Source organism: Thamnophis elegans, chromosome 2 (assembly GCF_009769535.1).
Source record: "Thamnophis elegans isolate rThaEle1 chromosome 2, rThaEle1.pri, whole genome shotgun sequence".
NCBI lineage: Eukaryota > Metazoa > Chordata > Lepidosauria > Squamata > Colubridae > Thamnophis > Thamnophis elegans.
In genome coordinates, this window is record NC_045542.1 from 45,402,921 (window position 1) to 45,430,567 (window position 27,647).

At 43.0% G+C, this 27,647-nt stretch overlaps 1 protein-coding gene across 6 annotated transcripts in view; it reads left to right on the forward strand.

The window, feature by feature from the left end:
- Positions 1 to 27,647, forward strand: part of BAHCC1 (BAH domain and coiled-coil containing 1) — a 133,056-nt gene that overhangs the window by 89,129 nt on the left and 16,280 nt on the right. For all 6 annotated transcript variants that reach the window (XM_032209182.1, XM_032209183.1, XM_032209179.1 and 3 more), the window contains 10 exons: positions 160 to 265; positions 1,362 to 1,570; positions 3,259 to 3,417; positions 3,558 to 3,766; positions 5,463 to 5,778; positions 7,507 to 8,190; positions 13,158 to 13,357; positions 15,684 to 15,820; positions 16,381 to 16,506; positions 26,948 to 27,062. In XM_032209182.1, coding sequence (XP_032065073.1) covers positions 160 to 265; positions 1,362 to 1,570; positions 3,259 to 3,417; positions 3,558 to 3,766; positions 5,463 to 5,778; positions 7,507 to 8,190; positions 13,158 to 13,357; positions 15,684 to 15,820; positions 16,381 to 16,506; positions 26,948 to 27,062 — 2,261 coding nt within the window. The remainder of the gene's footprint in view (positions 1 to 159; positions 266 to 1,361; positions 1,571 to 3,258; positions 3,418 to 3,557; positions 3,767 to 5,462; positions 5,779 to 7,506; positions 8,191 to 13,157; positions 13,358 to 15,683; positions 15,821 to 16,380; positions 16,507 to 26,947; positions 27,063 to 27,647) is intronic.

A 27,647-nucleotide genomic window follows, 5' to 3' on the forward strand; every position in this document is an offset into this window, starting at 1 on the left:
CTGTTCTCGCATATATCCACCAATGTGATCGTCTTGAGTCTCTTGACTCTACACTTGTTTGTGTCACCGGGAATATGGGAGAACCTCCACTCCCGTCCCTGGACATTAATATCGGCAGCTGATATATTACTCCTTGCTCTCCCACTCTGTTTTCCACAGCTGGCACAGCGAGGCCTATGCATGTCATCGATCTAGATGCCGAGGAAGAACGGAATCGGCTGTGTGAGGAGCGTTTGGGGCTTGCGGGCAGAGACCTCCTGCTTCAGTAAGGGCCTTCTTAGCCCAACTACCGGAGAAGGGAAGGGGGATTAAACACTGTCTTGGTAGTGGTTAGTAATGATTTGTAATTAGACAGGGCATGGTGGTGCTAAGCTTACTTGCAACCCAGAAAAAAAATGCTGTGACTGACGTCTTTCAATTCCTTATGAGAGCCAGTTTGTTGCTGCTGTTTTTTGTCATTGTTGTTATTTTGCAATCCAAGCCATTTCCCAAGGTTAAGATTATAACATAACGTATACATTACTGGATGATGGTCTATGCCAGGGGTGTCAAACTGAGGGCCCACAAGCTGGATGCGTCATGCCCATGTCATGCACCACGCCAACCCCAGCTCCATGAAGGGGGGGGGGGAAATGTTGTGATACGTCACGTGACTGCAACATAATGCTGTGAGTTTGACACCTGTGGTCTATACCAGGGTTTGGCAACCATAAACACTCAAAGAACCACAAAGGTCCTAACTGGAAGCCCCCCGTTCAGTTCTGGAGCCGATCGGAAGTCCGGTTTCCCCACCATAGAGTCTCCTTCTAGCATGGCGTCAAGGTGGCGCAGTGGTTAGAGTGCAGTACTGCAGCCACTTCAGCTGACTGCTAGCTGCAGTTCGGCGGTTCAAATCTCACCGGCTCAAGGTTGACTCAGCCTTCCATCCTTCTGAGGTGGGTAAAATGAGGACCCAGACTGTGGGGGCAATATGCTGACTCTATAAACTGCTTAAAGAGGGCTGAAAGTCCTATGAAGCGGTATATAAGTCTAACTGCTATTGCTATTGCTATTTTCCTATACCTATCCTAACCGAAAGCCCTATCAATTGTGGAGCTGACTAGAAAATCTGCCCCTTGCCATAGAGTCTTTTCCTGGAGCGCCTTGCTCCCCCCCCCACACTCCCAAACCAGAAGCTCCTCTTAAAATTGTGGTGCTGACTGATGACAGGGAGCCACAGCAGAGGGACGAAAGAGTCACATGCAGCTCCAGGGCCACAAGTTGCTGACCCCTGGTCTGTACTGTGATTCCTTGGCCAGGACAAGGGATCTCTTTATCCCAGCGGACCTGCATTTCTTTTATCTGTACTTCTAATTTGTCAGGGATAACAAAGATCTTGTGGAATTTGCCCGAATCCACCCATCAAGCAGTTGCCCTGGAGACCTCACCCCTCATCTGATGATTGCAGGCGGTTCCTCATTGCAGTCCAGCCAACTGGGAGGAGATCCAGCAGCCCATACCCATCCTGCTCATGCACATTGGTTGCCTCGGACACGCAGCCCTTCGCTTTGGATGGGTGGACACTCCTATGGTCAGTCAAGTAAACAGTCTGTATCTAAAACAGAAATTTTATCTGGATTTCATGGCTTCATGGATTTGCTCTTTTATTTCTAAACCTATCAGGGAAACACGCCTGAGCTACCACTTTCAATCTAGCCTCCCACAGAATTCAGTTAAAAAAAAAGAAGTCTTAGTACCTCTTTTTGCTTCAAAAACCTATCTTATTGTATCCCATCCTCTACATTCTCCAACCTTCTTTCATTACTTCTTTCTGCAGAGATGAACAAATCCTTCAGGTGGCCAGGAAATGACATTTTGTAGTGGGCAGAATTGCACAGAGCAAGTGTTACACATGGGGAGGGATGGAATTTTTTTGAATATTTTCCAATTTTATGAGGGTAGGAGGTATTTTTATTGTTATATCTATCTTAGATCTTACACTAAGTTTCCATGTGTCTTGTGATGAGAAAATCCATGCCACTGATTTTGACCAATCACACATCCAAAATTTAATGAAGTGTTTAAACCATTTTATTTTTCTTATGTATACTAAGAGCATTTGTACCAAAGACAAATTCCCTGTGTGTCCAATCACACTTGGCCAATAAAGAATTCTATTCTATTCTATTCCATTCCATTCTAATTCAGAAGAAGCCTTGAGTCTGCCATTTCCCTATGATCTGCTCGAATAGGTGCGGATAAGAGATCTAAACTGACCTGAACTTATAAACATAGGTACTATTGGGGCCAAGGGCTAGTGGAGTCAAGGGCAACTTTGCTATTCCAACTGACGAATTGCACTATTCCACATATTACAGGAAGCTTACATGGAAATTAATCTGCAATAATGTTTGGATCATACTATATCCAATCCTGTCAGTCTTCAGCAAGAAACTGAATAGACAAAAATGATTTCCTATATAGGAAACATACATACATATAACATACAGAGAAACTCCAAAATGAGCCTCTGGATTCTTGTATTCATTTCTGTCCACTGATTTACTCAGGGTGGTAAAATGGTTGAGGGGTTAAATTAGGAGTGAGGAGACTCTGATTCTAGTTCACTCTCAGCTTTGGAAGCTTATTGGGTGTCTTAATAGCCTTCATTTCTTCACTGCACAACCTCACAGGATAGATAATCGTGAAGAAAAATAGGAGAAAAGATTGCTATATATGCCCATCTTGAGGGAAAGGAAAGGAAGAGAAAGAAAGAAAGAAGAAAGGAAGGAAGGAAGGAAGGAAGGAAAGAAAGAAAGAAAGAAAGAAAGAAAGAAAGAAAGAAAGAAAGAGACACAATCTCCTGCCACGATCTCCATTAACAGCATGGGAGAGGCAGGTGGAAGTAGCAACACTATTCACAATTTTTAATGTAGACACTACCACCACCATTTATTGCTCGGTACTTTTTTTCCTACTTTTTTTCCTATTTCAAAGCAATTAACATCCTTGTCAAAATGCAAAACAACAAAAATAGTTAAAAATACTTATGGAAACTGATTCTAAAATCTGTGAACCATGTGTTATCTATGTTGTTCCATGGGATGAATCCACACCCAACCTATGACAGATGAAAAGTTAAATTGAGAATTGTGAAGGAGCAAAAAGACAACAAAGTATCCCTGTTAAACTCCTTTCCCTGGAGAAGATGGGGTTGCTGTGCACATGGGTGAAATACACTGGGCTTTATCTCACATCATGTTTTCTTTCCTATTCCAGGCATCGGGCACCCTGCTTTGCATCAGAACCTGCCACCTGGTTTCCCCCCTTCTATGCCCAGTGCCATGCAACCCGTCTTCCCTCTATCACAGGAGCCACCTGCTCAGCTAGTTATCCTGCCCTCTGAGCCTCCAGCCCATGGAGCCCCGCACACCCTGGGTAAGTGGAAGCCAGAGACAATTAGTCGTGGCGTAGTCCCTGGATTGTAGTAATTAAAGGTCCTTCTCCTGTAAGAAAAGAGGCAATGGGTGTGGTTCCTGGCTTTGTCTACTCTGATTACCTCTCCTGTTTCTCTGCAGCTGAGGTGATGGATCAGGCATCTATCTGGCCATCCATGTATCCTAGCCGGGGCCCTGGTTCTCACCTGCAGCACACAGGACAACTCCCAGTCTACTCCCGCACTCAGTTCCTGCGTCAGCAAGAACTCTATGCCTTGCAGCAACAACAGCAACAGCAGCAACAGCGTGCAGCACAGGCATTGGAAGTACAGCGGCACACTCACAGCCAGGTAGGCATGCCAAAAAGATGGCATTACGGAGGTCACTCTCTTGGTAACTCACTGGAAAGTTGGAAAAACATCCCCCAAAAAATGTTTATGAGCAACTGAATAGCAATAGTACTAGCACTTAGATTTATATACCGCTTCACAGTGCTTTAGAGCCCTCTCTAAGCGGTTTACAGAGCCAGCCTATTGCCTCCAACAATCTGGATCTTCATTTTACTCACCTCAGAAGGATGGAAGGCTGAGTCAACCTTGAGCCTGATGGGATTCAATCTGCCAAATTGCAGATTGCAGTCAGCAGAAGTAGCTTGCAGTACTGCGCTTTAACCACTGTGCCACCATGGCACAGATATATAATCAGGGTGTAGGAATTATTACTGACAATCCTTCCTTAAGATGTCCAAAACCTGTATTTTTCCCAGGACATTGGGAGCTAAGGAGTTGAGAGCCCATTTAAAGACATTGTGATGTTGATACAGTTGTGCTGCCCGAGCTGTAATACATTTTGGATTGTATTGATATTCGTATTGCTGATTTTTGTTGTTTTGCTGCCTGGAGCTATTAATAATAAATAGGCAAATTGTGATCAAATCTTATTCTTTGTAAAATAATCCAGATACCATAAAGCTTCTTTAATATAGATCGTTCCAGGCTGTCCTGATCACTGGATGACGCAGACACACATAAATTTATTGCAGGAAGGTGATTGTTTAAAGTAATTTAGCCACTTACAAAACACCCGTGTGCAAGAGAAGATGAATACACAGAGAAATTATGTTCTAACCAATTGATGAAAAAACCCATCTAAACTCCAAACAACAGTGCTTGGGCAGATCCCGAATGAGAAAGTAATATCCTGAGTTCATCTCATGGGAAGTGAAAGCGGCTAGAGATCTATACTAATCTTCCTGTTGCTTCTAGTTGTGAGATTGCGATTAATGATGGAATCCAACATCACACAGGGAAGAACAACTTGCTCCCTGATTCCAAAGTCTCTCTTTCATGGCCTTGTGTGCAAATTATTTTTGCCATGTTGTGTTGACCTTTGGATCCAATTTTATGTTTGTTTCATTCAGTTTCCAAAAAGATATCCTAGAAAAATTACAGGGGTATGTTAATTAGAGAGCTGGTTAATTAAAATTGCCAGGTTCAGAGAACAGGGCTCCTTCTCCCCATGTAGGTTGTTTGAGTAGCAGCAATTTAAACATTTTGGAGGAGGAAGTTCCCTACTTAATTGAATTTTGCATAATTTTGGTTGCACAACCTGAATGTTTTAAGGCAGAATTCTACCTACTTTCTACATAAGCCCAGTCTCAGTTCCTGCATGCACAGTCCAAGACAGAAGAGTAGAAAACATAAGCCAGCCATCCTCAAGAATGTATCTGATTCCCTGTTGAGCTTGTTGAAATTATTCTTCTTGTTTTTGCTCTGGAGGGATACAATCTCCAAAAGACCACCGAGTCAGCCTAAGCATAGGATTGCACATTGGCTGTGCTACCAGCTGTGGTGTTGTGTAAGGGTACACAGCAACATGCTCCATGAGTTAATCTTTAATTTATACGTTGTTGGAACCACACGGAAGTCTAAGACATGCACACTAATAGTACCGACTATTGAGCTTATTGCTGCCTGTGTCATTATTTATGTAGAATTGATGTACTTATTGACTATCCATCTCTCTCTTCCCTCACCTACTTAATAGCGGAAGCCCGAAGAGCCCCCACCAGAGCTGGAGTTGCCGGGTCCTGAAAAGCCACTCAAACCATCTCACAAAGCAGTTGCCTTAAACGCTCCCCCGAAGGGCCTGTCCCCGGCAGCTGCCTGCTCAGTCAAGCTCTCATCATGCTGCCATCCACCCAAATGCCCTGGTCCCTGCACTTTACCTGTCTGCCCTGCTGTGGTGCCACGCTCCCCTGCTGTAAGTCCAGTGCCCTCCCAGAATTCTACGGGTCCTGAAGCTGTGGATAAGCAGCCTGAAGGGCAGCCAGCCCAGGACTATCCTAAATCACTGGAACCAGGTAAAGATTCTGAGAACTGAAATGAGAAATGGCCTCTCTTTTGTTGGTTTTGCTGTTTGTTGGGTTATTTTAGCCTGGGCTGTTGTCTGCTGAGTGGTTTAGCTCTTTGTATGTTTTTTTTTTCTACATTGGTATGTCTCTCAAAATCCATTGGATTTGGGTGGCCAATAAATTAATGATAATAATGGATGAAGCATGTAACAGTGATACCCATTGTCATTGGGGCACTTGGTACCATGTCCAAGAATTTTACAAAACAGATAAAGAATTTGCAGCTTCCTGCAATAACACCAGCAGAACTGCAAAAAACTGTGCTACCTGGAACATCGCACATCTTAAGAAGATACTTGGTTGATACCTAGGATGCTGGCAGCAACCTGTATCAACCAATAGCACCAGCCAATGGTATTTGCGATGCATTTTTGAATGTTCAGTTGACTGAGTTTCATGTTTAATGAATAAAGTATATAATAATAATAACAACAACAACAACATTTGGAGCACCACTGGCACATCATTGGCATTGACAAACTCGTCAGCAGTCAATTCCAAAAGGCAGCTCTTCTTGGAACAGCTTACATCCTGAAGCAATACCTTGGATATTATTAAATGACAACATCCACCTGTTCTGGGTACAATTGACAGGTGAACACAAATGCTCAATCCAGTCTAAACCTTTGGATGTCTGTGCAACCAACAACAAGTACAAGGCCACATTGCTTGGATCTGCACACATACTATGCCAATACATTATGACATCCTAGGTTCCTAGGGAGACGTTGATGCATATGAAGACCAACACCATCTAAAGAACTGGCAGCTGTGTGATTTCATGTTGCTCTGTATATAATGATAATAAAAAGGGTCTAGCAAACACTTGGTATAGTTCTTTTAATCCAAAAGATTAAATTCAGTTAAGAGCACACTGAAGAAAGCACACTTGCTAGGAAGGATTCTGGAAAGTACAAGGGATGGCTCACTGATCAATAATTTTTTATAGCACTGTCTTGTTTCAGGTGGTTAAAATAGGACAAATACAAACTCTTGTGGTTATAGAGATGCTTGACAAACATAGCAAAAAAAAAGGAAGCTTTTGGGGGTTGGACAACAATGTTAAAAGTCTTCGAACCTGGAGATGGAACCTTTCAAAAGTAGTTGGAATCAAAGTACACCTCACCTACTAACAATGACTAGCAAAGGAACAAGGATTTTTATACATGGAAGATTGCTCTTCCATGTAGCTTTCCTGCTACTGTGGGGTATAAGGAAGCAGACGTGTGTTTAAATTCCCCCTTAGCTGATCATGAGCAGCAGCAAGTGGAGGTGACTGAGATGGAGTATGGATACACTAGCTGCCTATGTTGTATGTATTGTAAGCTCAGAAATCAGAGGGACCTGTGTAGTATTTCCATTGTCTACAATCAGTATCTCAGCATCTTTTTGTTCCTGGTGTTGGATTTTCCTTCCTCAAATGGAGTCTCCCTCAGTCTTAGCATTTCATTTCACTTTAAAAAAAACAATTCTGTAGAATATGTCATGTGAATTTGAGTGATTTAGCACAAATAGAATGTTTTCATTCAGTCTGTGAAGAAAAATGAATATTGTCAAGTGGTATTGCTCATTGTGGCCCCTGTATTTGAGACTATTCATATTTGCTATGGATTTGGAGAGGTAGTACTTTTATTACCTCTGCCATGCTTTACTCTGGGACTCTTCTTCTCTTTGTAGATCTCCCTCCTGGTTATACCTACCCTGTGGCTGGTCTGGGCTATGCATCACCATTTCCCCGGGACCCAGCTGATCCTGACACTATGCAAACTGTTTCTACAGCAGCTGAGCCTGAACAGTCACGCACCTTTCCACCAGAGCAGGAGCCACGCTGCAAGGCAGAAGCTAGCCCACCCAGTGGGACTGGGGACTCTGAAGTGGAACCCACCCATGTTCACCCTCCACAGCTCCTTGTCCATCCCCAGAGACCAAGCTCCACTGAAATGATTAAGGAGACCCCAAGTTGCTCCCTGCTGGTCAGGGATAGCTCAGATGACTTGGATTCTACCCAAAAAGAACATCAGGAGGAGCCAAGCTCAGATGCTGCCACACCAGGACCTTCCCCTGAAGTGATAACTACGGAAGAGAGTCCTGTTGCAGCATTGGAAGTTGACTGTCAGGAAGCCGAGAGTAATGCTGTCTTACCCGATGATCCATCAACACAGACTGATGTACAGGTAGCACCATATGGCCTGGATGCCCTTATTGCTGCCAGCATCAACTTGGGTGAACTCCCAGACCTGGAATCCCCATCTTCTGCAGCTTCCCTTCCTTTGCCCTCTCCGTCCAGCTCAGGGATTCCTGGCATTGCCCTGCTCAGTGAGCTGGCTGAACTGGAACACTGTCAGCGGCACTGTGATTCAGGTAAGGAAACAACAGATCATCCTGTCCCAATTCCTTCCCTCCACCTCAGAGCATGGAGGTGGAAAAAAAAACAGCATTCGCTTCTTTTTTGGCACCTATTTTTATTGGTATCTGAAAATTGCTGGCTTCTTCAGCTCATGAGGGTAATAGGCAAAGGCAGAGCCAAATATCAAATGTCAGCAACGGAATGAGAAGCTCCCTTTTCTCATACTCTAATCCTGCCTCCTGACTAGCCAGCAGGGAATTGATGAAGGAATACTGTATGAAGGCATGGCAATGAACTGGAAGCTGAACATTTGTTCATGATGTGAGGATTGGCTAGGGACCAGGACTAGGAAGTTCTAGAATCTTTTCCCAGACCTTGGAAAAAAAGATGTCCATGCTTGTCCTCTTGGGATGTATAATAGATGCTTTTGCACACATTCTAGGACCTATTCCCCAATTTCCTCCTATTAGCTTTTCAGTGTTTCGTGGAACAGCTGCTAATCAAATGCCAGATTCCCAAGCATGATGTCAAGTTCTCCCTTCCCATCAGGTGTCATTCAAATAGTCCCATCCGAAGTTGTGCAGTAGGAGGGGGATCCCAAAGGACACATAGTCATTTTTGAAAAATAATAATTTGATTAAATATTACAATTGAAAAAGCAAACCAATACAAACAAAACATAAAAAGTAAAAAAGAATAAAAAAGTAGAAAAGAAAGAAAAATATTAATAAAAATATAGTAAAGAAAATAAATAGATAAAATGATTTTCCTCTTCATCACAAATATAAACAATTTTAGTGATTTATTATCTCTTAAAATACAGCAAACAATCTCTTCTTCCCATATGTCATCTCTTTTCTACAAATAAATAATTTAAGGCCTTGTTCAATCCTGATCATATATATGATATCTATTTTAACTTTGATCAGGTGAACCAACTTTATATTCCTCACTGTTACTTTTATCAATCCCTTCAAACAATGTCTTATGATTTAATTTATTTTCATTTTTTCTTTATCCATTCTCATAAAATCTTTCAAAACTTTAACAGGTCTCTTTCATAAATACAATATAGTAAAGAATCCAGGTTACTCTTCTGGTTTATTATTTGTATATCCCTTTGAATTATTAAGACACTAGTCAATTCTATCTGTATATCTAGTGTAGCATTTTTTTTCCATATCCTTTCTGCAGCATGGCATTTCAAAATCCACTTTCAAATCAGTGCCGGTCTTGCCAGTTCAACATGTTCTCATGGATCTATAATAGCAGACATTCCAAGGAATAATTTCTGAGTCCATTGTTCAAAAATATCCTTAAATATGTCCAATATTAAATATTTTGCTGCATTCTCTATTAATAAGTCACATTTGCTATTCTCCTTTAATTGTAATAAAGTAATAGTAAATAGTTCCTTCTGATTCCCTCTAGTATTGAACCTTATCATATTTTTTAATAATTAAAAATAACAGCATTTTCCCACAGGAAAGATTCTTATAAATAATTTCAAAATCTTATTTCAAATGTGGACCCTTAGTTTATTGGTAACTTTCCAAAATCAACACACTAGTCATCTGTTTGATGTTTAATCAAAAATATTTTTTTAAATCCTTACATTTATATTAAGGATGGAAGGAAACCTGCCCTGTGATAGGTGTGTGTGTGTGTGTGTGTGTGTGTGTGTGTGTGTGTGTAGACATCAGGCCTGGAAAACCTTATGTCCATATAAGCTACATTATAGTTGTGAATGTGGTTGAAATCAAGTCCCTGCTTGATTCACAATTTAACCACAAAAACTTTAGTACCTGTAGTCTACTCATAAAAAGCAAGTGTCTGGAGTCCATGTGGGCAATCTCACTATCATTCCTTTCTCCAGAGAGACTTTGTCAGCCGGAGTTCTGCTATTTGGCCTCCAGTCTCTGTTGCAATGCTTATCTGTCCTAATCATGACCAGGTCCCAGATTGGTTAGAAGATAAAGTGAACTGTACAGACATGAGCTAAGCTATTCCTCTTCAGTGCCTTCTGCTTCCTTCCTCAGATGAACTGTATTCTTCCTTAGAATCGTGCATGCTGATACACTATTATCCCACTCTGACTTTTGAACACAGCTGGGTTTACTAGAGCTGAGGTGCTGCAGTGGTTAGAGTGCAGTACTGCAGGCTACTTCTGCTGACTGCTGGATGCCTGCAATTTGGCAATTCAAATCTCACCGGCTCAAGGTTGACTGACTCAGCCTTCCATCCTTCCGAGGTGGGCAAAATGAGGAACCAAATTGTTGGGGGCAATAGGCTGACTCTGTAAACCGCTTAGAGAGGTCTGTCAAAGCACTGTGAATATAAGTATATAAGTCTGATTGCTATTGCTACAAGTGACCCAGGCCTGTCACACCCCATGCCACAGGCACCACCATCTTGTTTTTGGCTTCTGCGCATATGCAGAAGGATTTTTTAGTACTGCGCATGTGCGCATAGTATGCATCAAGTGTGCGGGAGGCGCCTCCCTGAGCCAACTGGCAGTAGCAGCAGCTGGACCCCATCCCTGAGACATACTATGTTACAGCAGTACAGACTCTTTGAAACGCATACAACTTTGAAAGTCTCACAAATCAATAGAGGGAGTGCGCATCTTTCAAAATGTTCACCAGCCAGGATAGAAGTGTCCATCAGGCTACTTAAGCCTAGCACTAGGGAATATAGTAAATTCCCACTCAGAGGCCGAATTTGGAGGATTGCCCAACAACCAGAATGAAATCAGGGCAGGTATTAGAATTGTTGCACTTGCTTGGGCCTTGCTGATGATCAATATGCCTCTTAATTTTGAAAGCTTAGAAAGCAAGAGCTTTGGACTTCATTACCGCATGCTGCATGTAGAAAGCAATAGGGTTTGGGGTGAGGGACGGGGAACTTTCCCTGTTGGATTGTGAATTGTGAATTAATTTGGTATTGGGGCTTGCTTATTATAAGCATCATAGACTGGCCTATTATTACTATGAGGCCATGCATGCTTGGAAAGCTGGGGAACAGCATATTTGGTCTGTTACCAGATTTATTTTGATGTCTCCTGTTTTCAGAACGTCTTGGTTCTCGAGAAGTATCTCACATTCCCTCCTTATGAATAATAATGGCCTTCGCTAAAGCTAATAATAATCACAACCATCCAATATCATTTGAGTAGTGAAAGTCCTTCTTTTTTGTCCCTGCACCTCTCTGCTGCTGTTTCAAGCCTCCCACTTCCTGCCTCCCCAGTGGCGAGGTTTACACCAACCCACATATGCAGATGGTTATCGTCCCCTGTGGCTAAGCGACGTCTGTGCTTTTCATCTGCACACCAACGGTTATTGCTCACACACCAAAACCGTTCTTGCCCACAGTGGAACGGAAACCGCATACAAGGGCTCCCCTATGTGCCTTCTCATACGTGTGCACAGGCACTTTCACAAGCAGATGCACTTGTATACAAAGAGCAACAGCCCATGAGCAAGAGAGAGAGAGGTGTATGAATGCATGAGTCTTTAAAGAGGTACACCCACACATGCATACTGCAGGTTTCTTTTTTTAAAAAATATGTCCATGGTTACCCTTTTTCCATGTGTGTGTGTGTGTGTGTGTGTGTGTGTGTCCTTCCCGAATTTCTGAGACTATTTCCAATAGGTCTCTTTTCCCTTAAATTCTGACAATGATAGCTTCGGTTTGCTGCCCCAGATGGACTTCTCAGGCCTCTTGCTTGGGCAGGTGACAACTTTTCCTCTGTGTGAAAGGACTTTTGATGTCCTCTGCAAAGAAATACGAACAGGGATTTGGTGGTTTTAAGCTATGATCTGGGAAGAGCTTTCTGCTTTTCTAAATGACCTTAAGCTTGCAAGCCAACTTTTTCTACCTCATGGCTTTCTTTCAGCCCTTCGTAACAGAGGGGAAGGAGAAGCAGCGTGGTGTGTCAGGGAAGAGGAAAAACAGGGTCTTTTCAAGACATGGGCTACATTGTGAGATGCTACCAAATATGCATAGAAGCAGGGGTGGGCTGCTTCAGGTTCGCCCGGGTTCAGGAGAACCTGTAGTTAACATTATGGCCAGTTCGGAGAACCTCCAAATCCCACCTCTGGCTGGCCATGCCCACCCCTCCCCTCCCTTCCCCGGAGTCTTCTCGCAGCTCATTTTGGATGCAAAGTAAGTGCAGGGTCCGTGCCGAGGCTCAGGAAGGGGGAAAACAGGTCTCCCGGAAGGGCCTCCCAGAAGGGCCTCCGGAGGGCTTACGGAGTCCTGGGGGAGGCAGTTTTTGCCCTCCCAGAGGCTTGAGGAAAGCCTATGGAGCCTGGGGAGGGCAAGCACACACACACCAACCATGGTGCAGGAGACTGCCTAGGCCGCACCCACCATGGTCACGCCCACCCAGCAACTGGGCAGAGAATCCATTGCTGAAATTTTTGAAGCCCACCCCTGCATAGAAGCCCAGGACACTTCATCCAGTCACTAGGGTGGCATATGTATTCAGAGGTATGTTACAAGATGAAGTATTTATCATGCAGTTGAAATATTTGCAGTGCCCTCTTTACTACGGGGCCTTTCTGTTTGCAACCCTCCTCAGTTTCCCCTCTGCTATTTCTGCCTTTTTCCTTCCTACAAATGAAGGCAAATATACGTGTCCCAGGATAATGTTGCAGCATCCAATCGGGGTCAGTCACCGGGACCAGAGGTTTTGTATTTTGAGCTTTCGGACGTGCTGGAGCCCATCTTTGGGCTCTGCTAAGATCTGCTAAGCAGCAAAAGGAGCTATAACTAACTAACTAACTGTGTGATAGATAGAGGAAGCAGGCAGGAGCACGCCAAGAAGGCAAATTTAGTCTGGAAGCTCTGAATGTGACGGCTCCTTTGATGTGACAAGATTGAGAACCCTAGGTGGGAAATGTAAGCTCATAACTTATTAATTACCTATTCTGTGAATGAGAATTGATCGTCTCCGATTGTATCTTTTTGCTTTTCACAGTGCTGGATGAAGACTTGGCAGCCTTCAATTTGCAAAGTCTAGCCACCCTTGCTGCTGCCTGGGCCCTTGTGGAAGCCACTGGCTTCGAGAGCAGCCCACCTGACCTCCTCAGCCTGGCAGATGCCGCACCATGTGTGAATCTGCACCCTCGCATGCGAGTCTCACGACGGAAATACATCTGGACCCCTAAAGCCAAGCCTGTAAGTTTCTTGTGTTCAAAATGAATGACAGAGCTGATGGACTGAAAGATTACCTGCTAGCATTCCATTTTTGTAGCCTGACATAGTTTTGGGGTGTGTTTCTGGGCCACGTGGTCTGTGCTGCCACAGACGACAAAACTATCTACCTATCATTTGAAGAAGAATCTCAACTTTCCCAGGTAATAATGGAGAATTCTGTGGTAAATTGTTTGTGTTTGAGGGCTAATCTTTTGTCCCTTAAGACTCATTTTTGGGAGGGGTAGCATGAGTGAAACTTTCATTATGATGTCACAGTGCAGATCCCTCCCCTTTTATGCATGCATTATAGTCACCTGCGAAAGGTGGAGCTTGTGTGACACTGCAATGCATGTTTAATCATTCTAACAAAAATGTGGCTTGCTCTGGATGCCTCTACATCAGATAACAGAATCGGGCAAGACTGCTGTACAGGTAGTCTTCAATTTACAACAGTTCGTTTAGTGACTGTTCAAAGTTACAAGGGCACTGAGTGAACTGACTTATGACCATTTTTCAAACTTACGGCCATTGCAGCATCCCTGTGGTTACCTGATCAAAATTCAGATGCTTGGCAAACTGGCATGTACTTATGATGGTTTCAGTGCCCCGTGGATGTTATGTGATCACTTTTTGCGACCTTCTAATAAGCAGAGTCAGTGGGGAAGCCAGATTCACTGAACAACCATGTTACTAATTTAACAACTGCAGTGATTTACTTAACAACTGTGGCAAGCAAGGTAAAAAAAGGGTGGGGAACTCACTTAACAAATATCTCAAATAACAGTAGAAATTTTGGGCTCAACTGTGGTCGTAAGTCAAAGACTACATGTATTCCACAAGCAAAACTGTGTAGAAGATTTTGAAACATTGGAGTGCATTTTATATTCCCGTTTTTGTTTATTTGTTTGTTTGATTAGGGGACAATTATTAAGGCTTGCCTTAATCAACTTCGCAGGATAGCTTTTGCTGTATCAGCCTCTCCAATTTTAATAATCATATTTAGAGGGAAGGTTGGCTGAGTAGACTGTACGGAGGCTAAAATATTAGGCTTCTGGTTCTGATTCTGATACAGAATCATATAGTCCTTGAGTTACGATAATAATTGAGCTCTGAATTATGGTCATAAATTGTTGCCGTTGTAACTTGAGGCATCATGTGAATGGACCTGACTTTTTGATATTTTTTGCAGTGGTCGTCATGCAAGCACTGCAATTGTTAAGTAAACGTTGCAGTTATTAACCAAATCAGTTTCCCCTGATGGGAAGTTTTTTTTTTCCAGAAACCAGAAGCATACACTAGAAATAGTTTTAAAATGTCGGAAAAAAAATGGTGCAGACCAGTGTTGGGTTCTCGGCGGTATAGCCCGATACAGGCGTACCGGTGGCAGCTGGGAGCAGCGGCTACTGTACCGGAACGGTGTTTCGGTGGGCCCGCCCGCCCACCCGCGATCTTTACCTCTTTTTGAGGGAAACGGGCCAATTGCGCACACACGAAATAGCGTACGGCACCTGCACAACCTCACTGAGCAGCTGGGGACTCTCAGGGGGATCGCGTGGATGTCCGGCCCCATCGCAGCATACCGGTTGTGACGGGATCTGGAACCCACGACTGGTGCAGACTGTCATAAAACTAAGTCAATTGCCAAATGCCCAAAACGTGATTGTGGGTGGTGGAGTGATTGTCTCATCCTAACTTTGAAAACAGGTCATAAGTAGCTTTTGATGGCCCATCATAAAGCGACCAGGTTATAAATCGAAGACCCCCTGCAGTCTGAGAATTGAATACAGTTCAGCAGTATTGTGTGGACTTAAGGTGCTTCATCTGTTTGAGTTTCTAAATGGCAAGAATGTCCATTAAGAGAATGGGAAATCTCTAAAAGATCTCTATATGTTCAGTGTGTGCAGCAAGGAGTTAAATCATTATCAAAGTTAATCAACTATAGGAAGAAAAAGTGGAAGAAGACATTTCAATCGGAAGCATTCTTCTTGTTACAATTTTGGCTTGAATTCCAGAAATCCCCTCAAATTAATTTGTCTTAATTACATTTCTAAGCAGTTGAAGATGTTGGGTGGCCAAAATGGCTCCCACTTGAACATGAGTGGAAGATCCCAAGAATAGTCCCTTAAAGGTCATCCTGCAAGTACATAAGAAGAACCAAATGGCCTTCTAAATCTGTTCAGTTCAAGAGTGCAAATAATTCTCAGGGCATATAAACTACCAGGAGTAAAAGCATGAATCAAACGTGTTATGCCCCCTGTCCCTCTTGCTTTCCTCTGTGGCTAATATAGCCTTTTCTCTCTCCCCAAAGGTTTGCCCTCTGAAAGCAGCTATTGAGAATTTGGACACACAGGAAGTGGAGATGCGCATGCGCCTAGCAGAACTGCAGCGACGCTACAAGGAGAAACAGCGGGAATTGGCCAAACTGCAAAGGCGGCATGATCATGAGTGAGTGTCTTGGTTTCTTCAGTTTTCACTACAGGTTTCTAGGGATAAGCACCTGACCCACTCGCCAGGTGGGTAAAGCAAAACAGCACCAGGAATAACGCCAGTGGTAAGGGGATGAAATAGCTTTGAATCTACCGGTTGATCTGTTTACCGTAACATCTGAAGGCCAAATGATCCCCTTAGTCAAAGGCCTTCCCTGTCCTCTAAACTACCATGTTTCCCCCAAAATAAGACAGGATCTTATTTTCTTTTGACCCCGAAATAAGCACTTGGCCTTATTTTAGGGGGAGGTCTTATTATTTTTGAGGTGCAGGAGGCGGCGAGCCGGGTCACCTCATGGCTGCTGCTGCTGCAATATTTTCAGGGAGGGCTTATTTTCTGGGGAGGGCTTAGATTAGCGCTTGCGCTCAAAAGCCTGATTGGGCTTATTATCCGGGGAGGTCTTGTTTTGGGGAAAACAGGGTAGACTGGTGCCTACATACAAAGAGACCCTTAGTATATGGGAGCAGGGCCATTTCTGCCCTTTTGTTCTGACTTTAATATGGTTATTACCTGTATAGGCGAGAGGAGAGTTCCCGGAGTCCAGCTCGACGGGGACCAGGGCGACCTAGGAAACGCAAGCACTCCAGCACACTCAGTTCATTGCGACAGGGTTCGATGGGCAAGAGTGACAGCAGGAAGGTCAAGTGAGTGATCTAGCATGACTTATGGCACTTGGGGTGGGGGAAAGCACTCTAAATGTGTACAGCATTGCCTGTCTGTTTGAAAGCTTGAGGGACCCAGTGGAGGCTCTTAAGAAGGGTCTGTCCTTGTGGCTGTTCTAATGAATGGAAGTGCTCCTGTGTGCGTTTCTGCAAGGATAGATCTACAAATGGGACTATCAGGCCATTAGCAGGATGGGAGGAAGGTGGAACTTTTCCCCGCAGCAAATGCTGTCCTCATCATTGCCTCCCCCCCCCTTCATTCTAATACCATGGGATTCCTCCCCCCCCCCCAAAAAAAAAAATATATCTGGAATTATTAGCTGGAAAGAGGGGCATCAATGATAAGGGACCATGATAGGAAAGGTTTTAGCTACCTGTCTCTCTCCTTCATTTTCCTTTTAGAAATTTCCTCTCCATCCACTTTACAGGTGTTGTGCTCTCTCTATATAGGCTGGATGGTATGAATGACACAAAGTGTTAAGTCTGTTTGCATTTGTGTACGTCTGTCACTGGGGATCCGTAATTAGATTTTGTGCAAAGGGAAATTTCAACATATTGAAGCCCTTCTCTCCTTTTTTCTTTCTTTCTTTCTTTCTTTCTTTCTTCTTTCTTTTCTTTCTTTCTTTCTTTCTTTCTTCTTTTTCTTTCTTTCTTCTTTCTCTCCTCTCCTTCCTTCCTTCTCTCTTTCTTTCTCTTTTTTTAAACATCAAACAGCTATGTAGTGTCAGTGTTCCTTTATACTGCTTTCTTGTATTTGTACACTATAAAAAGCGGACTCTTCCTCCCAGATCTCTCTGGTTTGTAGCGTAATAATTACAGACCACACTGGGAAGAGGCATGAGAAAAAGCGGTGGTGATGTTCAGTGAATATGTTGTGATCAAAGCGTTCGTTGTTTTTTGGCTATTCCTGTTGCTTTCACACTAGAGGCAACCACACTTTAGCACTCAGCACACCCGAGGCTTTGCCCATCCTAGTGGTCATCGAAACCTGAAAGAATCAGGGGGCTAAAAAGATGCCTGTTCCTCTGTGCTCCCCTGCCTCCTCTCTATCTTGCCTCCTGCACTGCTCTGGGGGAAGAATTGCCCCTCTTTGAAAAGGAAGGCAGTGTTGCATAAAAGCCTCTTTATCTGTGCTGTATAAAGTCATTGGTCACGCTGCAGTGGTGTTCATTGCTGCTGGCGCTTTATGATTATCCATTAGCCGCCCGGCACAGTCATTCCCGCACTCACGGGCCCTGTATAATTGTCCTTCTCTGCTACAAATTGCCTCTCCCGGCAGGCCCATTTGCATAAATCCTCCAAGCTAGTCCAAACATGATTGGAGCACGCGTGTGTGCGCTGCATCAATCCTGATGATTTGGTAATAATAGTTAAATCTGTACTAAATGGTTCCTTCAATTAAGACAGAAGAAAAAAATTAATCTCTAGGTTTTATGTCACAAAACATTAGCAAATGTAGTGAAGGTTACAGGGGGAAAAAAAGCAGTTAGTGTTGGCTTTGGGTTGCAACATGGCTCCACCATATGGCTCATGGAAACCTTCCAGGACTCACTAGAGAACTTGCTTGCCTTCTCCCATCCCTCTCCACCCGGTCCTTTATGCGGATGTATCCTGAGGGGGAAAGCAGGAGAATCCCCATTCTCGCTCCAAACCTTGAAAAGCTGTGTGGATACATGCAAAATTAAATACAAAAGGAAAGCCATTCTTAGCTTTATTGAGAAGACGATTCCAGCTTTGGTTCCCCCCAAGCTTCATTTCCTTTACGTTTTTAACCCCACTTTCGTACGAGTCCAAAAAATCATCCCACCCGGATGGATTTGCCAGCAAATCTTTAAAAGCTGAAAGAGGAGATTCTGCGATTCCAGAACAGCATTCCAAATGCCGTTTAGCATAGCGGCACTAAAGTGCCGTTATCTAGGATGGGAGCCAACACAAAAATATGTTGGTTATAAGAAGTGCTGACCACATTTGGACCCAGTTCTGCCTCAGCAATGAAGGGGAAATAACAAGGGTTATGTCCACATGAGAGATACGAGGTGTGAGATGTGGAAGGTAGCTAGTACTCGTTTAACAGCTGCCTTTCTTAGTGACCATTTGCAGTTACAATGGTGATGGAGAAGTAACTTTACGACCTTCCTCACACTTAGGCCCTTCATAGGTCTGTAAAACAAAAGAAAGCTGAGGTAAAATGGTGATGTGATGTTTCACTTGAGCACTGTATTACTTGACGACCGAGTTGCCGGCCCCCATTGCAGTTGCTAAATGAGGATTACCTCAATGTCCATTAATGCCAGTTAATGGTTGTAGAAGACCTGTGGTGTCTCCTGATGTCTGTTCTCTGATCCCAGGGTGGGATTGACACCAAATAACCCATTATTTCCTGCAATTATTTCCCCCCACTTCTCCTTTCACTCATGGTGAGAAAAGCTGTGTTGGAGAAGAGGGGCCTGTCCCTGTTTCTGACTTCCGTAAAATGTCACGGGTGGGAGCTCTCGTGGGGGTAAGAAGGTTAAGAAGTGGATTTTCTCCTATTATCCCTATCTTGGCAGGGGACAAAGCAGCTATTCCCAGTGCTTGGGATAACAGCTCTGCTTTCCCCTTTGCCTTCGAAGGTATCGCTGCACGCATGTTTTAAATGTGTCCCTCACTCACTCACCACTGTAGTAGCAAAATAGCAGAGAGATGCTGCTGGATCGTAGAACAGAACATCCATGAGCTACAGTCAGGAACCCCTCTGGAGAGCTTGGCCCTGCAGTGTTGAAGCTACAAAAGGATCATTTTAACCAGTGTCATGGTAGAGCACTGGGACATCGAAGCAAGGTCTGTCTAACAAACTTCCAAAAGGCCACTGGACATTTGGTTAAAACACAACTCCCCACACTTTTGAGACTATGGCATCTAAGCTATGCAGCAGGGCAGACGTAAGAGGAAGTGATTCTGCGGGGGATATCTCTGTGGTAAAGCAGACTATTCGTGGTGGGAGCATGTCTTTGGCACCAGGAGGCAGGGCAACGGGATTAAGTGGAAAGTTGTGAGGGAGAACAGTTTCTTTGCTGTGATTTCGTGATCCCACAAAGTTTGGAGAACTGAATACAGAATAACAGAGTTGGAGGGGACCTTGGAGGCCTTCTAGTCCAACCCCCTTGCCCAAGGAGGAGACCCTATACTATTCCGGACAAATGGCTGTCCTATCTCTTCTTACACTAACTGATAGTAACAACTCACTTCCTCCTCTTCTCTCTTGTGAGGATAAGTGATCTTTCCTCATGCCAGGAAAATTGGCACCCCAAAAACACCTGCGTTCCTCCTTCACTTCCTGCTTTGCCTGCCTGCCATCTGTGAGCTGGCAAGGGAAGTGGAGAGATTGCTGTTTGACAGTAGGAAGAGTCCTGACAATTCACAGCATGCCGACCGCTTGGCATGACTTGCACTGGCAGAAGTGGAAAAGTAAGTTTGGAAGGAGAGCACAGAGAAGAGTATCAAAAGTGCCATAGGGGTAGACCAGGGAAGGATTGAGAAGAAGGCACATGCACATAAAAAAGAGGAGATTTCAATTCCAGTCCCATTTTAGGAATGAAGCCGGCTGAGTGACTTTGGGCCAGTCCCTCTCTCTCAGCCCACCTCACCTCATGGAGTGGTTATTGTGGACTAAATAGGAGAAGGAAGGAGTATATTAGGCATGTTTGCTGCTTAATTAAAAATAAAAAAGGTGGGATTTTTTTAAAAAAAACCCTTAAATCTAAAATTGTAAATCTACATAAAAGTATCCTCCACCAATAGTTAGCGAGGTATTTTTGCATCTGGGAAAATGGGATCTGTAGATGAGCCTTAAGGTTGAACTCCAGTCTGGGAAGTATAGTCCAATTCATTTGACGGGCATAGGATTTCATGTTGTATGTACACTGCTGTGATCTACGGTCAAATTTTCTGAAAAAAATTAAAAATAGGTTAAAATATGATTAGTCAATAATAATAAAAAAGAGAAAAATCACATACTCTAATATGGCCAATAGATGCTCCGCCAGCTTAAGTTTTCTGGCAAATTATTTTCTGTACCTGATCCTAGTTTGCTACAATTCCTAGAAGTATTTTCATGTTATTTCTCATTTCCCCTCTAATCCAAATTTCAAAGCTTTGTAGTCATGGATTATTTTGCATGCATTAATTGCAAGTGAGATTATGCTTGTCTGAGGTATCACCTCCCCTGTTCTTTTCAAACGTCTCTGAGCTTTAAGCATTTGATGCTTTTTTTTTTTTTTTGGATGTTCCAAAATAGGTTCGGGACAAAAGATGCCATTCCAGAAGGCAATAAAGCAAGTGCACATTCGTGCAGCCATTTCTCTGAAGGCTCACATTTGGGCACTTGTCAAGCTGACCCTTGTGTCAGAGATCACAGAAAAGTCCCTTAATTATCTAGCTCCCAGAAAACAATTGGCACAATACGTATACCGCTTTGAGACTTAATCTTCACCTGAGTGGTATCCTCTCCGCTTCCTGTTTTGCTCTCTTACGTTTGCACATTTGTATGTCTGCCCTGTAAACCTGCCCGAGCAAACAGCTATGGCATAGGATTCCTTGATCAAGTGCCAAGGCAGGGCTCCTAGCCATCATGGCAGCCCTACCCTGTGTCAGGTGAAGGCTTTTGGCCACACTGAAGCAACACATGTTTCCAGAGCAGCTGCGAGCCCAGTCCCTTGGCTTCCTTCCTATCGAGAACATTCCTGCTTCTTGAACTTCCCACGCTAGGCAGTGATGTCTGCCAAGCTTGCCTCCCTCCAGCCACTCCCCAGAACAGAGCTGTGGCTTTGAGCCATGGTAATTCCCTACTTTAGAGTAGGCTGAAGTGCAAAGGCTGGGGTTTTGGCATTATGGGTAGCCTGGACTTGGTTGCTGTTCCTAAGCCAGCCCATTTTCCTTTCCCATCCATGGCCCTTGGGGTGCTCCATTCCTTCCCTTTCCCCTCTGCTTAACCAGGGAATTCCCTCCTTCCTTTCCTGCTACGGCTGCCAAATTGGAATTGGCACTAGCTCCGGGGTCAAGACTAGGCGAAAAGGTTAAGGGTACAGGGTGAAGGCCCAAGAGAGGAGCATGAATAGAGGCTGCTTTGGGAAGATGGGGCTTGTAAAGCTCCAAATGCTGGGCTGCATTCACAGGGTGGAGCAAACAAGAGGCTGCTCCTTAGGATCACCGGGTGCTAGAGTGGAGCAATTAGGGTTGAGGAGGATTGGAGTTCAGAATTGGCAACCCGCCAGCCATGGCAGCTGGGACAAAGCCCTCAGAGTGCTAATTCACTTCCTATTTACTCTGCCAGGCGGACACCTAGGAGAGCAATGCCAAAGTAATGTGAAGTCAGTCATTTAGTAGATGTCAGAAGGTGACTCAGCCCATATAAGTCCAAAATTAATTCCTTGTAATTGTCATTGGGAGTAACTACCTTGCTTTGCTTCCCCTTTCTTATCTGGACTGATTGCAACTTAGTATAATCAGCTGTTGTTGCCAGAGGTTTGTTTCCTCCCCTCCCCTTTTTTTCTTTCTCTCAACATCAAGCCACATAGCCCTTCATTTGCCTTTCAATGTTCCAGGTGGGATTAATTTTACTCCCATCTTATCCCATTAAGCCAGCCTGATCTGCTACACAATGACCCTCAAGAAAGAGAAAGAGCTTGGAATCAACTGGAATCCTAGGCAGGTTACTACTAATGAGAATGTTGGACCTTTTCATGTATGAGGAGCCCGTGTGGCAGCTGCCAATAAGAACACAACTTGCTGAATATGCTGTGACTCAATAAAAGCACAGAAGGGCAAAAATCTTACTTTTTGTATCTCGAGTTTTCACGTACACAGACAACTTTCTGGTTCTTAAAGTTGCAAAGATAGACTTGAAATCATGTGAGTCCTTGAAACAAGGTTTACCGTGATTATAGGAACTGGATTTCAGGATGCTATATAGCTCTGCACTCTTCCCCATGAACAGCAAAACCAGAAAACCTATGTAAAATAACAATATCCCTGAATAAATCATACAACACACGACCACACAAACATGGTTAATTTGCATGATTTACATAGGTCACTATCTTTGGATTCTGTCGTGCAGAATTTTTCATTTCATTAATGCACAGTGCTCCAAAGCCAGATTCAAAATCCTGTCTATCGCTGTATAATAGGCATGGAATATATATATGCTGAGAAACTATCGGTTTTCTGACTTCCTACTCATATCACCTGTGATAATCTGCAAAAGAAGTTCACTATAAACCTAAGAAAAAGCCACCTGGCTTTCAGTTGTCAACATGAGATAACTTACTGTTTCTCACAGTAATAATTCTGTTCGCTGAAACTGCCTACCCTGTCGTTCTTCCTTTCAGCATCCTACCCCTTCTCCTTATTTTTCCAGAATTCTCTACAATTCTTTCCCACCACATTTTCTGTACAGAAAAAATGGATAGTATTCAGAAAAAGAGAAGGAAGTAAATAGCACGATGAATATCCTTTACTTATTCATCAATGAATGGGTTTCAGTGCAATGGAATTAGGGGAAATTTAAAATCCACAACACCAGACCGTATATCTAAAGCAGCACACACATTCCATTGCATCTTTTACAATCTCGGTTCCTCTACCTCAGAGGTCTTCAAACTTGGCAACTTTTAAGACTTGTGGACTTCAACTCTGCTGGCTGGAGAATTCTGGGAGTTGAAGTCCACAAGTCTTAAAAGTTGCCAAGTTTGAAGACCCCCATTCTACGCACTAATAATCATTTGTGTCTGAAACCTAAAATGTACCCTCTCCATCCACCTCAGTGGAAATCCATCTTACTACAAATACAGCAATACTTCTGCTGTTGTGACTTGAATGGTCTGAGCAAGCGCTGCCTGCAGTTCTTGTGGCAATCTCTTTGCACGTAAAATGCAACCCAGCCCAGCTGAAAGAGGTGATTGTCCCCAAGCCCCCTCTATAGTTAGCGGAGTAATGAGTTGCAGCAAAAGCAGCAGCCAGAAAGTTGCTGGAAGGCATGAGAAGTCTAGGAATGTCTCCTCCCTCTCGTAGAGCAGCCATGGGACATGTGGGAGGGATACACAATAATTATGCCATATTCTCCTCCTCCCCCACAGAGAAATATGTAAAGGAGGGTTTGTTCAATGCTCTGTGATCTGCTTAACTTCTTCTAAGCAAGAGAATTCACCAGTGTGCCTGTCCCCTTAGAAACATCTTCTCCGTGTGAGTCTGCATAGGCCTCTATAGAGAGGACATACTTTCGATTCCTTCTCAAAAGATAGTTTCATCTACCGGTCATTCTGGTAAGGATCTACCATTCCAAAGCGGTGGTCCGGTTTAGTTTGGATTCACCATATGCCACAGGAAATCCTGGAAATCTATTTGTACTTCAGAAAGGATTGGGATAGAACAAGGTGCAATGCTCTCTGCTTTTTATGTGGTTTTTTTCTTCAAAAACAAATGGGCAAGCTGCCTCATGTGGGGTCTTTTATCAAGCAAGGAGTAAATGTGCGCCTGTGCATACATGTTTAGTAACCCTGGCTATTCTTATGTGTGTGGGGAGAAATTTGTTCTCCTTTTTTTTTCTACGGCTATCACAAATCCATCTTCATCCAAGCTGCTTCCTGAGGAAGCAGTAAAATTCAATAGAAGCCAGATGTTTTGGCAGTGCATTCCTGCTGTGCCCTCTTGCTCCTGAGAGATGGGAGGAAGAGAGGTCGAGTTCTGTGTTTGAAAGTCAGAAGAAGTAAGAACCTTTGTGAATACCCAGTCTTAAGACAGCAGCATCAAGGGAAAGGCACCAGGCCATAAAAAGTTACACCTGCCAACCCATTCCCTTCATATACTGTTCTGCATACAACCTTAAGGGAATATTGTTGCAGTAAGCTGTGTTCCCATTGTTTACAACAAAGAAACTCGCAGTTCCTGAGGATCAATGGCAGAGTTTGCCCCTATTGTTAGCAGAGTTAAGCAACTATCACAGGCCGCAAATATTGGTGGGCCCCCAGCCGCTTCCTCTAAGCCAGTGTTTCTCAACCTTAGCAACTTGAATATGTCCGGACTTCAACTCCCAGAATTCCCCAGCCAGCAAATGCTGGCTGGGGAATTCTGGGAGTTGAAGTCTGGACATCTTCAAGTTGCCAAGGTTGAGAAACACTGCTCTAAGTTCTCTAGAGACAAGGACCAGAACACGTCCTATCACCTGTCTTGAACTTTTAAATTGACCTGGAACTTCAAGTGTGATGGAAAATACCAGTTCAATATATACCAGCCCAGTCCGTCTGTGCAGTTGGAATGTGTCTGGCTTATCCTGTTAACTTTTGCCTCAGGCAATAACTTCTCTCAGGCTGACTCTTATCAGGCAACTTCCAAGTTTCATCTTAGAGTGCATGTTGTGCAAGGCGAATACATGTTAACATAATTTGGGCTGGCCATGTAAACTTGTTAAAGCCAAATGTGTCCTTCTGACCAAAAATATATGGGCTGTTGATGTATGTGAAAGATTTAAGGATAAGTGAGAAGCAGCTAGAGGATACATCCAGAAAATAAGTGGCAGGTGAACAGGATGCCTAGATGGGCAGTTTGGCCAGAAATATTATTACCTACAAAAGTGATTTTTAGGTAACATATTTCCTCTGACAGTTAACTAAAGCAGAGGTAGGGAACTATGGCCCCTTTATGACTTGTGGATTTCAACTCTTAGAATTCCTGAGCCAGCATGTCCACAAGTCATAAGAAGGCCATAGTTCCCCACCCCTGACCTAGAAAATGTCATAATCGCTGGAAAACTGAATGTAGTGTGACATCTATGGGAAACTTCCCCCCAAAGGTTGGCCTATGCAGTGTTCTGGTCTAAAGAGAGAAAGTCTAGGACAGTCTAGGATTCAGGTCTAGGACCTCCAGGAGGTCCTAGACCTGAATCCTAGCTACATCTCAGTTACCAAGAGGAGGGAAATATTAGGCCACGTTATAGCTCATATAGTATTTGGTAATATTTATGGAAATATTTTTCTATAACAGTATACTTTGATTCCAAATCTTGTGAGTGTTAGCGCTCACCAAAGGCTTAGTGTTTAGTGAGTGTTTACACTCAGACATACAGTATCTATAGTATAGTGGGAATATATTTCTTCAGCTTTTTATACCTTTTCACAACAACAAAAATCACAATCATATAGAATGAGAATTCAAAGGAGATGTAAACTATTATTACAAAGGGTATTTGTGACTATACAATTGCACTTTACAATGAAGAATAGTAAAGCGGATCCATTATCCAATTCTTAAATAAGAGGGAGTAGTATGCTTCCACACTAACAGTAACCATAACTTCCTTCCTTCCTTCATATTATTAATTGTTTCATTATCTTCTAAAATATAACATCTTTCTTTGCTGAACTTTTAGAAACTATCCAGGTTTCTAATTTGCTTCAAATACCCAACTTCAGAAATAAATTAATGCACATGTTTAATTGCTACAGTCTCCAGTTTTTACAATTAGGCCTGGAAAGTGCTGTCATGTTTGACTCCTCTTTCTTCATTCAGAAACCCATAATACTCCTCACTGTGAGTTAAGCCAGTAAATGAAGAATGGAGGAGTCAAGCATGGCAACATTTTCCAAGGCCTAACTGTAAGTGGAAAAAAGGGAAAGTCAAACGGATAAATTTATTTATTTCTGAAGAAAAGGCATTATTTGAGCCATTTGTAAAGTCCATCAGAGTAGAAAGAGAGAATGGATTAGTTACAAAATAAAGTCATGATTTATAGGATATAGCAGTGGTTCCCAAACTTGGCAACTTTAAGACTCATGGACTTCAACTCCCAGAATTCTCCAGCCAGCTCTGCTGTTTGGGAACCACTGGCATATAGGAAGTATTTAGGCCTACTGTAGTGTTATGCTGAAAACATATCATCCCACCTTTGGGGGAATTTGTATTTTGTGGTCTGGATCTGCTTTATTGTTCTTCACTGTATGAACATTAGACTTTGGATGTTGTCAGTCAGGGAGCTTAGTGTTTCTTTATGTGAAGTGATATCTCAGGAATGATCAGTCTATGCATAGACGAGGCAAAATATATCTAGTTAGAGGTAAAAGATCACCATAATAATAATCATGGATACTGATCCCCACAACAATGAGACTTGGGTCCAGAATATGTATGAGTAAATATCTAACGTATACACCCATCACATATCTATCAGATTGCCATGGTTAGCTGTAAATAGTGATGTAGCAGTCTAAAATATACAAGTTTAAATAAATGGAACTAAATAGAGGTTAGGTCTTTTTACAGGTATGCTGTATGTTTGTTGGAGACTGTTTCTAATAAAAAAAATGCTTAGATCCTGGGCCTGTATGCTTCTCCATGGCTCATTTGAAATGAATTTTCTTTCTCCAACCTGTGTATTCTTTTCCATTCATAGGTCTGTGAAAGCCACCTTATCTTTACTGTGTACAGAGTTGAGGGCCGAAGGGGAGCCCAAGAAGAAAAAACGGAAAATATCAGAAACGACGTACAGTGGCATCAAAAGCTCCCAGGTGAGTATGCCTTAATAACCTGTTGCCTTTAGAAAAGCATATTCTTTTGGTGGTTTAAAACCAATGTGATATTCACATCAGCTATGAGGATTTAGGGTCCTGAGATGAACCAAGCTGGATGGGCAGATGCTCTTTTGGTAGATGTGAGTGGAATATTCACATCTTTTTTACATCTTACATTTTATGGCACACCTCTCCCCTGCTGTTTAATAGGATGAATTATGCTTATTTACCTTGCTTCAGAATTTGCATGGCGGAACTATGAAATACAAGTAAAAAAACTATGAAATACAAGTATAAAAATAACACTTGTTCTTAAGTTTTCCAGGAGGCTAAGGGAGCATTGGACATTGTTTTCAAGTAGTTTATTGCCTTAAAAAGAAGAAAAAGATTAACATTACTTGTTAACATACAAGTTAGAAACTAGGTCCATGCAGATAAGACCATAAGGGTTCAGAATCTCACTGAGACAGCGTTAAACAAGATTCAGTTATAGTACATGTAGTATCCATTTTATCTATTAGTTAGCCATTTCTACTTTTGTGTTTTTTGCATTAGGGGTCCATTTTTATCTACTAGTTACAG